General features: G+C 49.3%; 2 protein-coding genes across 5 annotated transcripts in view; one reads left to right on the top strand and one right to left on the bottom strand.

Moving 5' to 3' along the window:
* The first annotated feature begins 86 nt into the window (after positions 1-86).
* On the top strand, positions 87-6,280 carry LOC122109510. 4 transcript variants are annotated; one of them, XM_042681946.1, is made up of 5 exons: positions 87-167; positions 584-678; positions 3,430-3,567; positions 3,735-3,886; positions 5,966-6,280. In XM_042681946.1, the coding sequence occupies exons 1-5, from the start codon at positions 154-156 to the stop codon at positions 6,278-6,280; spliced, it is 714 nt and encodes a 237-aa protein (XP_042537880.1). In that variant the 5' UTR covers positions 87-153. The 4 variants fall into 4 exon arrangements, 3 of the variants coding, with proteins under 3 accessions (XP_042537880.1, XP_042537879.1, XP_042537881.1); XM_042681945.1 differs by having other exon boundaries at positions 3,427-3,567; XM_042681947.1 differs by lacking the exon at positions 5,966-6,280 and adding an exon at positions 4,042-4,124 and having other exon boundaries at positions 3,427-3,567.
* The window catches only part of Plxna2 (plexin A2), a 195,293-nt gene continuing 186,301 nt past the window's right edge, over positions 3,388-12,379 (bottom strand). Inside the window, exons 29-31 of the mRNA XM_042681944.1 lie at positions 9,972-10,184; positions 9,215-9,365; positions 3,388-7,129 (exon numbers count right to left, since the gene is read on the bottom strand). Coding sequence (XP_042537878.1) covers positions 7,034-7,129; positions 9,215-9,365; positions 9,972-10,184 — 460 coding nt within the window. The 3' untranslated portion in view covers positions 3,388-7,033. The remainder of the gene's footprint in view (positions 7,130-9,214; positions 9,366-9,971; positions 10,185-12,379) is intronic.

Below are 12,379 nucleotides of genomic sequence, written 5' to 3'. Positions count from 1 at the left end.
TCCAATTAACCACCTGAAAACTGGAAGTGGTGCTGTGGCTCAAGCGGTAGAAGGCTCACCTTGAGCTGAAGAGCTCAGGAACAGCACCTAGGCCCAGAGTTCAAGTTCCACGACTGCCCAATAAAAGTAAAAAAAGAAAAGAAAGGGTGCTCCATGCCTGGGATTCGGTGGGTGACTCTCGAGTTCTGTTTGGCCAGTCAGCTGTTTACTTGAAATGTACTTATTGGGTGACTGAGGCAGGCCATGCGCTAGGCTGTATTCCAGGAATAAAACAGTGAACACTGAGTATGACAGACAGACAAGGCACCTGTGGATTCCCCATGTCTTTTTCTTTCTTTCTCCAGGATGAGAGCTCCTGTGGCAGTGTTTAATAATAGAGGGTGCCCTGTCCAATCACTGTGAGAAGGAAGATGCTTGGAGGGGAAGCTCAGGATCAGAAAGCCCTTATTTAGAGAGATACTTTCTTCTTTCTAGATTTCTCTAGATCCAATAAAGCTCTCTTGCAAAAAAGCCAGGTGCTGGGGTGGGCAGTGATAGAGGCGGCCAGTCTCATCTGATGGGTTGTCTTGTGCCTTGTGTTCAGGGTTAAAGGTCAGCAGCTTGCCAGGGCCTCCTTATTACTTTTGCTGAGGAATGATTGCACCCTGTGGCTGTGGAAGAGCACAGAGCCTCTGCACGGTAGGTTTACATTTCAGGGAGAAGCAGGTCCATGATGCTATGGTACACGATACACTGCGACCAAACGGGCCTCTGTCCGGCTTCCTCTCTTCAGGATTCTGTATTTTTCTCACCCTCTGGACCAGTTTTGGCCTCTTTCCTCCTCTCTCTCAGAAAACAGCATGTTTGGTATTGTGTGCACACACATGTGTGGAGTATGGTGGAGACACACAAACCCCTGAATCTCAGAGTCTTGCTAAGTTGTGACTGAAAAGACTCTCAACAATTATTTTTTGCAACTGTAAAAAATCAGACAATTCTGGTATATACTATATTAGTTGGCAGAACTACAAACACACACACACACACACACACACACACGTCTTGCTTTGCAAGTCCAGACCCTATTTGTGTGTGTGTGAGAGAGAGAGAGAGAGCTGGCTGCCCATATCTGCCTTGGGTCTTCAGGTTAAGCAGGGTCTGTATCTCCCTATCAGTCAGAGGCTCTTACGGCAGGTGTTGCATCTCCTCCTTCATGAGATTCTACTGGTAGTGCCAGTGGCCTCGCTGAGGACCCAGCCTGGTCTGGGACCAGCAGTTCTAGTGTGCTTTTGGTTGGGATATTGGGTGGATAGATTCTTGAGTAGCTCTCATGTGTTTGTGTTACCAGTGAGAGAGCAGAAGTCACACACACACACACACACACACACACACTGAGGCAGCTTTGGATGAAAAGTAGAAAAACAAGTGCAAAAGAAGAGAGAGGACATAGCATCCTCAGGTTAGAGGGAGCCCAAGGACGGGGGTGTTTTAGGATCCCTTCTCTTCTAAGCCTGTGAAATGTCTCCTGCCTCTGGCCTCCGAAGCCAGGGCCTGCCCTCTTCTCCCTTCTCTAGGCTGGATCTAACATCTCACACTATTTGATATCTTTCCCTGGATTTACTTTTAATCCTCCAACTAAATACAAAGAAACAAGAAAACACTTCCCGGTGCCTGGCTGAATCACCCCCTTCCCGGGTCCTTACAGTTTCCCGGTTCTGGAAGGCTGTTGGGGACAAGGATCAAGCCTTTCTCACTTCTTACACCATACACTACCACAGTGCCAAGCCATGCTTGACAAAGGCTTTGCAAAAGTGAATGGGTGCACTTTTCAGAAGCATGGACAGGGCCGGGGGTCTCATTCTTCTGAAGCTTCACTCTGGGAATAGGCTTCATCCTGGGACATCTAAAGTAAGGACCCACTGGAGGAAAGCTGTATTCTGGGGTCTTGGAACTAGGGGGCAGTGTTCAACCATGAGTACAGTCAGAGCAGAGTGCGCGCGCGCGCGCGCGCGCGCGCGCGCGCGTGTGTGTGTGTGTGTGTGTGTGTGTGTGTGTGTGTGTGTGTGTGTGTGTGTGTGTGTGTGTGTGTGTGTGTGTGTGTGTGTGTGTGTGTGACTGGACATAGCTCTGGCTCCAGAGAGAATTCTTAAACTTTCTCAAAACAACTTAGCTCATCTTTCTGTGAGCACTGAGCTTTGTAAATAGCCTCTGAAGTTATGCTACATCAATACTACCAAACGAACAGGTTATCTGAAGAGTTAAAGTGCTTCTGTCTTTTTTTTTTTAATCCAGTAAATTTTATTTATATATAACAACAGTACAAATTGTGTCCTTGGCTTGCAAAATAGGAGTGTTTCATATTTACAATAGGTACATGATAATATATTAGAATAACAAAAAAACCCCGCTTTATTGGAACATTTTAAATACTTAATTTTCTTATTATTTCACAACACCTGTAAAAACAACAAAACCAGACAACCAGCTTGTATTTCCTTAAAAATAGATATAATACAGATTCCAGTGTGTCGAGGGGGAGGGGTTTGCGTAGGAGGAGTTGGGGGAGAGGCAGGTGGGCTCAGACCCCTTGTCTCATGGTATTATGAACTTGTTCCTTCTCCTCATAACTCAGGAATGTCTTTCCTGTTGGGTGGGGCCCTGCTTCATTGGACTTTGCTACCCACATGGAGACAAATAAAGTCAAAGGGAACTTGGAGTTTGGAACTCTGAACTGCATACTCTTCCCACCCTGCTTAGGCTGGGGCTGGAGGCAGCTGCACCGCAGCAGGGACCAGGCAGCTTCATGTGGGAGAGAGCGGCTGCAGAGCGTCCATACAAGGGGGAGGAACATCCACTTTGCCTCTTGGGCCCTGTCTGAGAAGCACTGGTTTTGATTGTCTCTTGGGGCATTTCCCCGACTAATTAACAAGTACCAAAGGTGACACTTTACCCTTCATTCGTGGACATCGCTGAGGGCCAGATGGTACCACTTCACTCGGAGGGAAGCCCGGAGCAGGGATGGAGACAGGGAAAAGAGATGTGGGGTTATGCTTCTCCAAGCACATTCCTGAGACAAGGCATCTGATGGCTCTGACTTCCGTCCCCGTGTCCCCCGCCACTGTGGGACCTTCCCCCACGCGCCATGTGCATGAGGCCCCTTTGCATTGTTTTCACCCTCACAGCCCGCTCCATCTGACTTCTTCCCAATCTGTGTCCAGGTCCCGGGCGTCTCTGCATGACATGGTGTGACTGGGCAAAAGGGCCTCCTCCCACCACCTCCTGGTAGCTGCTGGCTCAGTATTTTTTAAAAGCAGGTTGAAGAGGGCAGATGTGGCAAATGCATGCAGCTGGAGACCCATCAGGCAGGGGCTTTCCAATCTTCTTTATTTGATCCGTCTTGACTTTTTAAGTCTTTGCGTACCACTCTTGCCTCTGCTTCATGCTCAGCAGGTCCGGGGGTCTTGATGACTACTTGTCCGCATTGGGTAGAACTGAGGGAAGGAAGCAGGGGAGGGACCACCAGAAGAGCCTGCAGTGACAGAAACAGGAGCAGCTCTCAATGCTGGGGGGAGCTGTCCCCAGGACAAGGTAAGGCAGCTGGGTGGGTCAGCTTTTTCCTTCTGCACCCCATTTCTTATACAGCGTCTTCTGTCAGTGGGGGAGGAGCACGGTGCCCGCTGCCCTATTGGCAGCAACCAGAAGGATATTCCTTTGCTAGATGCAGGACCTTCTCCGTCTTGTTCATCCCCAAACAGTGATTGGCAGGCGGCTGCTGCCCAAGAAGATTCTCCAAATGGATGGCTGCAAGGAACAGTTCCCTCCTCCTGACCATCCGTGTTTTCAGCGACTGGACGCTGTGAGAAGAGGTGGATCAGAAATGGTTTCGAGAGACACATTGTGGAAAGAGGTAGGATGTCCAACGTTAGAAGCACCTGACCCGCCCAGACGGAGGGAGGTGGTGGCAGGGTCCAGCATGCAGACCGCAGGAGGGGTGACAGGGCACAGCTGGAGGGACTGGCTCTCCATCTTGTTCACTGGCAGAGTCTTGTTCTTTTCCCACAGATTGTCTCTTGAGCAGCTCAACAAAACAAAGCCAAGCTGGAAAGACTTTAGAGAGAAGCTTCCTGCCCTCCCCTCACCCCAGCTCCCCCAGATGGATGGCTTCTTGTAGAGAAGGGCTGTGGCTTTAATACTTCTTTTACACAAGGCCCAAAGATCCTCAAGTTGCATAACACCAAAAACAGAGAGGCCAAGCAGAGGCCTCTCATCTCTATTCCATGAGGCGTGGACTCTACTGGGCTTTGGAGGCCCAAGCAAAGGTTGGTTGGTGGAGGACAGAGAGATAGAAAGTTAGAATGGGGGTAAGCCTCTGAAACCATTCATCCTCACGGCCTAGCCTGTGTCTAGCTGACTTTCCCCACTCCTTAATTTAAGGCTATCCCTCTTACCACCTCTTTTGTCAGCCCAGGTCCTCAATTCTCTCATGAAATCCTGAGAAATGTGGCCAGACTACTTACTGCTGGCTCTGGCTCTTTCTACTCTCCAGTGGTCTGTACCCTCCCATCATTCTTAATACCTCCAAGAAGTACTCCAAGGGGGAATGGATGAATGGTCCTCAGAGGAGTTTCTGTGAGGTGGTTATGTAGAGGTGGGCGAGATGCTGTTGGAAGAGAGCTCTGATTTTCTTCTACTTCACGGTGGTTCATGGTGAAAAGCAGCCCTGGATGCCAATGTGAGCAACAGTGTGCTCAGGAACTCTCCATTCAAACAGAGCTCACAAGTAAAATGTCCACAGGCTGGAATTTTTCATGGGGAGCATAAAGTTTCCTGCTTACATTTCTTCTCCCTTCTCCTTTTATTTCCATAAATGATGTGCTTGGAGCTCATAAGCTTTGGGTGTTGTGAAGAGCAAACACTTTGGCTTAGTGTGGAAGGCCAGTCATTAGTATTTCTTTCAAGCTATTAATAGGACCCCAAGAAACTTGAACAGAAGTAGATTATCAGAAGAAAGTGGCCTTGGCATGGCTGCTTGTGAATTATAATGAAAACAGCAAGTTTCCTGAGTATTTTGCTGAGTGCTTTTCTCTTTCCATTGTCAGCTGCATTCAGGCGAGAAACTGGAGCTGAAGAGCTCAGGCATCTGCTGTGTGGTTAGCAGGCAATCCAAAGCCACACGCCAGGGATGGAGGCCAGCCTTCCTGGCTCCCTTCCCTAGCCCCTTCCTGGGAATCACATGTGGTCACTAGAGCAGTAGGAAACTGGAATTGCCTGGAGGGCACAGAGAAGCTATTGAACTCAAAGGAAATGACCCTGGTCTAGTCTCTCTTGGGATAGCTGATCCGGGTCTCCAACATGGTAGACTGGGCCCCCCACTGGACAAAGGTGAGGAGAGGGGAAGCTTGCTTCTCTCCTGACCTAGCAGCTCCATCTTTCTTTCATCGTCCTACCCCAGCTCCAATGATGTTGGTAAGGAAGTTGAGTTGGCTGATTGGATCCACAGGTTGGTGTTCTGTTGGGCACTGGTCATTACAGTCCTGCCACCAGTAGAGCTGCCCTCCTCTAGGAGACTTCTACTGGTTTCTTTGAGGTCTTCACATCTGGGTGTGGAGCTTTGGTCTCTAGGAACTCTACACAGGAGAGCTGGCAATCTGTGGTTTAGGTGCCCACAGGAGAGAGAGAGGGGAGGAAAGCATCTCAGTGAGAAACCATCCACTTGTCCTTCACACTCAATGGTCCATGAGAGGCAGAAGGTAACAATGACGTGGGGAGGCCACAGTCATTTCCTCAGAGGCTAGGAAGGTATGCCCATGTGGGCAGGAGCTTGCGATCCGAACAAAGGGACGGAGGGCTGTGTCTTCGCTCCAGGCACAAGAGAAAGAAAGTGTAATAATAAATAACCACAGCTTCTTCAAATCCATGCTCTTTTAGAGTATTGCTTGCTGTAAACACTGTTTGATTCTTCTTTGTTTCTTTTTAATTTTGCCAGAAACCACTAGATGACTGGAGTAGTATCCAAACCCAGCTCTCCGTGTCCCTAAGTCAACTCCCGAAGAGAACTTCCGGAGGCCTGGTCTACACCACCACAGAATGCCTGGCTGATGTGCAGCAGAGTTGCTGGAGTCCTGAGGGGGGGCAGGTTCTAATCCCCTTCTCCCCAGCTTTTTCTATTAACTCTGGGAAACCAGGAGGAAGGGTACCAAAGACGAGCTTTTTAAACACAGTAGGAAAAACAAAAAAGCATTGGAACTGGATAGCCAGAGCCCTCACTCAAGAGATGAGAATATACAGGTGTGGTTCATAAAGCTGTTATTTCCTCCAGCCAGGTGAAGCCACTCAGATTTTGGGAATTTGTGCAGAGGTCTGTAGGTTCCACACTTTTCTGGCTGCCGGAATGGTTCAGTTTTCCATGGCCTCTCTAGTTGCGAAGAATTGGGTGAGAACTTGTGCTCATTCATTCATTTTCCTCCTCCTCCTCCTCTTGTGTTTTCAATTGGTCGGAAAGGAGACCATTTCTCCCCCTTCCAAGTTCTCTCATCATCTTGTTTTTCGGCTTTTTCTGACATCGGAAAGAAGAGTTACACGAGGAAGGAAAGATGGAGGACAGAAAGAAGGTGGACAGAAATCAGAATTAAAACAAAAGTTGGATGGGATGAACGGGGTGGCTTTTTTTTTGTTTTATTTCTGTTTTTTTTTTCCCTTTTTCTTAAAAAAAATTAAATAAAGTTCTCAGTATTTCCCCCAATATACATCGAATGAGTTTTCATGCAAGCAGCAGTCACAGAGGCTTGAGCCTCTCAGCTTGAAGAGCCACCATCTCCTCGCCCGCCTGGGGTCCCTGGTCCTCTCTGTGGATGGGTGACGCCCTGGGTCCTTCCTGGCAGGAACTGGCGACGCGGGAAGCTGGCTGGCATCGCCTCTCCAGGGTGGGGAGGGCGGTCTCAGGGGACAGCAAGCTCTGGGGCCTCGCCCCCTTCCACGGGTCCTTCCTTCCTTCAGAGACGCCAGTGTGACAGCGTGGACAGGTCCCTCCTCCCAGGAACTTGAAGTCCTCCTCTCAGCTCTCAATGGACATGGCATTGATGAGCTGCTCTACCTTGTACGCCAGCCGCTGCCTCCGAGCTTGTTCATCCTGCTCTAGTGCCCCAATCAGCTGAGGGACAGAACAAAAGGAGGGAGGGATGCTTTAAGACGCAGTAGAAAAGGAGAGCGTCCTTTGGGGAGAGTCCTCCCCAAAGCCACCTTTCGGTCTGCCTCTCCTTTCTGGAGAGTTGGAATGCAACTTTAGATGCCTGGAAGGATGACTGGATCGAGTGACTGTACATGTGATCAGGCTCGGCTTAATGATGAGGGTACTTTCTGAGAATTGGGTCCTGAGGTGACTGTGTTATTATGTAAATTGTATAGACCATTCTCACACAAACATGGCATCAAATCAAGCACAAACAATAAAATGTGTGAGCAGTTGATCTAAACATTATATACTGTCTTATGGCAAACTTCTGTGTTTTGTTTTCTTTTCTGTAAAATAGGCAAAGTATATTCTAAAATTACAGGAAAAATATAGTATACTTGGGCACTGGGTGGCTCCCACCTGTAATCCTAGCTACTCAGGAAGCTGAGTTCTGAGTATCCTGGTTCAAAGCCAGCCTAGACAGCAACAAGCCAGAGGTGAAGGTATGGCTTATGTAGTAGAGTGCCAACTTTGAGCAAAACAAAACAAAACAACTAAGCAAAAGTGGGAGGCCTTGAATTTAAGCCTTAATATTGACAAACAAAAGTATGCTGTAAGCTGAGTGCTGGTAATTCAGGAGGCTTGTATCCCTAGCTACTCAGGAGGCTGAGATTGAAGGGTCACAGTTCAAAGCCAGCCCAGGCAGGAAAATCCGTGAGACTTTTGTCTCCAATTAACCACCAGAAGACCGGAAGTGGCACTGTAGCTCAAAGTGGTAGAGTGCTAGCCTTGATCAAAAATGCTCAGAGATAGTACCCAGATCATGCGTTCAAGCCCCATGACCAACAACAACAAAAGTGATCATAGTAAACATGTACACCAGCATCAAGTCAATTTTTAAATCAAGTTTTACATACTGTGCACCAAATTGTATGTGCTACTCTTTTGCTTATCCCACAGTACCCCGTTAGAATTCCCCATCATTCCTTTTTTTCTTTTCTTTTCTTTTTTTTTTTTTTGGTCAGTCGTGGGGCCTGAACTCTGGGCCTGAGCGCTGTCCCTCAGCTCTTCAGCTCAAGGCTAGAGCTCTATCACTTGAGCCACAGTGCCACTTCCGGCTTTTTCTGCTTATGTGATGCTGAGGAATTGAACCCAGGGCCTCATGCATGCAAGGCAAGCACTCTACCACTGAGCCACCTTCCCAGCCTTTGTGCTACTCTTTTATATGGTAGGCAACACAGTAGGTTTGTCTATATCAGTATCACCATAAATGTGAGGCATACATTGTGCTGTGACGCTAGGATGTGGGGTTACACAGGGATGTTTCAGCTACATTATAATTGCATAGGATCATTTCATATATGTGGTATGTTGTTGACCACTGGACAAAGCATCATCATATAGTACAGGACTATACATGCACATATGTATACATATAGCCACACACATACATGCATACATCTACATGTATAGACACATATGTGTATAGGTATATGTATCCATATATGGCTATATGTATGAGTATATATCTCTAAGGTGTTTCAAACAGTATTTGGAATCTAGGAAGTGCTATGTAAATGTCAGTTATTGCTACAACAGGGTTTTTCAGGTTTGGTGTCCTCTGATTTCCAAGCTCTAACCCAACCTCTATTTGTGTTAGGGTGCACCTGTTTCACTGAAATGTGACTGAAAGGGTTTGTCCAAGTGCCAAAAAACCCCCAGCTGGGTTCATTGTTTGAGATCGAATGCAGTCGATCACATCCTACCTTGAACTGAAGATAATGAAACGATTCAAAGTGTCACTTAGTGTGTTCAATGACAGGAAGACACAACAGTATGTAAGAAAGTGTTCAACTTGGAGCTCACGGGCTTTTGACTCTGTGCATGTGTTACCTCTGCTGATGTTCTTTGTGTTGGTGATGCTGGGTTCTGAACTCAGGACTATCATGCTTGCTCGGCAAGTACGCGACTCCCTGGGGTTGTTATTTAAGATTGAATCAAGCTTCCGGTTTAGTGGACTGTCTCCTGCGGGCTGGTTTCTGTCCCTGTGAGAGCCTGTCTTACCTCCTCACTATACTTGCTGACATACGAGTAAATCTCATTGAGGGCACTCAGCATGTTGAACTCCACGGCGTGCAGGCGGGACTGCTCAGCGAGGTAGGCGTTCATGTCCTGGTCACTGATGGCTGGGAGCTTGGCGATGTCTGCATAGTATCTGCCGTAGACAGAACAAGGCCCTTCTCAGGGTCTCAGCAAAATTTGCCTGCATCTACTCTGGCCCCGGGTCCCTCGGCCCCCTCAACAGCCCCGGGTGTCCCCTGTTCTTGTCTTCCCATTTCTCTTTGGATGTGGCTTTGCTGCCCTCTTGGCTCAACTAAGTCTGAGGCTGGAGTTTCTTCAGGAGATTTATATCCAGCTGAGAGCTGGCTACAGTGCCAAGATTGGTTAAAAGCCCAGACTCTGGCCAGACTCCTTAGATTCAAATCCTAGCGCTGCTACTTGCTAGCTGGTGATCTTGGTATAGCTTATCTGTGCTTGAGCTTCCTCATTAGGAAGCTTAGCATCTCTGCTGGGCATTTAAATGAGATGATAACATACAAAACCCACATCACCGTGCTGAGGGCTTAGCTTGTGCCCAAGAAATGGAAATAGGAAAACAGTCTTCAGACTTTTAAGGGCATAAAGCCACCTTTCCTTCCCACAGCAGAAAGAAGCAGGGACGCTGAGGTCCCACAGGAACTGCAAATAGTATCTGAGCCCTTAGTTGTGATGACGACAGTTTGGGCAGCCGAGCAGGGGGGTGCCTGAGGGAGCTACTCACCTCTCCACCCAACTCTTGTAGCTAGGGATGTCCTTGGCATAGAGCAGCTTGTTGGAGGGGGAGTCTTTGCCCAGCCGATGCTCCGACGTGGAGCAGGAATCCATGAAGGTCTGGGCCACCACGGAGAGACAGGCGTCCGTGATGCTACCCTTGTGAATGTCAAATACAAACTGAGGGTTCTTGATGACATTCACCCAGAAGCGCAGAGGGAGGCTGGGGGAAAAGGCAGAGCAGATCTGAGCATTCCCTTCAGCCAAGCCCCTTACACCTAATATTCCTCCCCGCCTGTCCCTTTCCAACAGGCCTAGAGGATGAACTTATAGAAAAGCAGTCCGGCAGGGGCTGCTAATTCCACCGGAGCTATTACCAGTCCTGGGAGGAAAGGAGAGAAGCTTGTACCTTAACAGGGCACTGACCCTGTTTCCTGAGAACTCAAGGTGGGCGTGTCTGACCCACCCTGCTCCCTCCAGGCAGGCAGGCTTTTCTAAAGGCCTCAGTGCCCTAAAGCAAACCCAAGTACACAGGACAAGGCAATTTTCTCAGCGCTTCAAACAAAGCCACCAGGCTCCTGGAGTCCCCTTCACACTGCCCATGGCCATTGTCCAGAAGGAGGCAGCCGGCAGCCCCGGGCACTGCCTCAGAGTGGGCACAAAGGGCACCACCTGCCCTTCCCGCCCAGCCAGGCTGTGAGAAGCCGCTTCCCAGGGCTGGCGGGCCTGGCTGGGCCCAGGAATGGGCTCCCTAGGGGGAAGTCCTTTCAGGACTCTCCCCAGGGCTTTCTTGTGTCTATGCAGGGCCCAGAGGGAGGAGAGCAGCCATTGCTGGCGCGCTGGGAATGGCCCACTGTAGCTCAGTTTTTCCCACTCCAAGAAGAACCCAACAGTAGTCAGGAGACTTCCTTCTGCCGCTGGAGAATTTATAAGCAGAGGGCAATGAGCTTTTTTTTTTTCCTTTTGCTTTTCTTTTTGCTCCTGGGGCCATAAGGCGGATAAGCCCATTTACCTTCCATCAAAATCAGAACAGCTGTTGTTTTGCCTTTTTCTCAACTCTGCCTTCTTTTCCAGCTGCCTTCTGGCCTTAACTCTTTTGATGCTTGTTTAGAGTGAGCCTCAGTGCTGGGCCTGTCCTTCTGGCCTGAGATGATTATCTGTCACCTCTTCTTTGCTCCTATTCTCTTGACTCTCACAGACCCCAGACTTCCCCAAATGTCTTCAGAGTGCCAGATCCTGGCAAAGGCCCTCCCATTATGTCTTCTGCTAGAACCCCAACGTGCAACAGCAGCGCTTCCTTCCCTGAGATCCGGCAGTGCGCTGCCTCTGCTGGGCCCTGGAGCCTCTCCCCTGCCCTCCTCCTCTCCCCTGGCAGCTCAAGCACTTTGAACCATCTTTCCTTGGACATCTGCCTGGTGAGGTCTGGACTACAGGACTCTTGTCTCTCCCACTACTCTAGGGAAGTGTATTTCTGTTACTGGTGCCAGGCCAGGCCACACAGAAGGCACAGCTATTGGGACCATCCAGAACTTTCTCTTGGTTTCCTTGAAATTGTGACTTTCCAGTGATGGCCTGGGGATTCTCCAAAGCAAAGGAGATGGCCCCGGTCCCGCCCCTAGGAATGCAGACAGAGCGCGGGCACCCATGTGCTACCTAACTCTCATCATATTACTCCAATGCGGTGAGAGAGACAGACTCAGGAGGCCACAAAGACCACAACGTCCAGGGAAGAAAGGAATATTCTGGGGTTAGGGTTGGCTCTTTCCAAAGTGTTTTGTTGGTTGCTAAGACTTTTGATTCCCAAATAACAGCCTGGGCCCATCTGTGTCGGCTTTGTTTTCTGAAGAGATGCTGACTCCAGACAGCTGCACGGGCTGCCTGCCCAAACCAAATGCCTGGGCCTCCCTTCTCTGTGCTCTTTCCCGAATTAAGCCTTTTGAGTCCGGCTGTTGGTCAGACCCCATCTGACCTGACAGCTAGTCCTTAGCTTGATCACTAGTCCAGGTTCAAAACCCAGGAGGAAAAAGGCTCATGTGCGGGGCCTGTGGGAGCTGCTGCTTCTCCCTCTGCTGGCCTGGATATAGAGGTGACTTCAGGGAAGAGAGCCAGGCCTAGGGGCCATTCTGTCTGCTGCTTCCCGAAAGCTATGGTGCTGGGGTGAAGGACTTGGCATGAAGAGATCAAATGTGTAATGAAATCGTCAGTCACGGGCTCAAGTCTACAGCAGGTGGGAATCCGCCCCGCCCTCCGTCCACCCCATCCTCCCAATCCCACCAACATTCCGGGTCCTGTCTCACAAGTGACCATCCTCAGCATCCAGAATGCTTGGCTCTGAAGCTAGATTTCAAAGGCGGCTCTTTGTGTAGGCCCCTCGCCCCCATCTCCTGAGAACCAGAGAGCTCTGAGTTAGCAGAGCAG

The sequence above is a fragment of the Dipodomys spectabilis genome, unplaced genomic scaffold, assembly GCF_019054845.1.
Source record: "Dipodomys spectabilis isolate Male_0828 unplaced genomic scaffold, ASM1905484v1 ptg000069l, whole genome shotgun sequence".
NCBI lineage: Eukaryota > Metazoa > Chordata > Mammalia > Rodentia > Heteromyidae > Dipodomys > Dipodomys spectabilis.
Note: the sequence above shows the minus strand (reverse complement) of the source record. Positions and strands in the feature narration are given on the sequence as shown.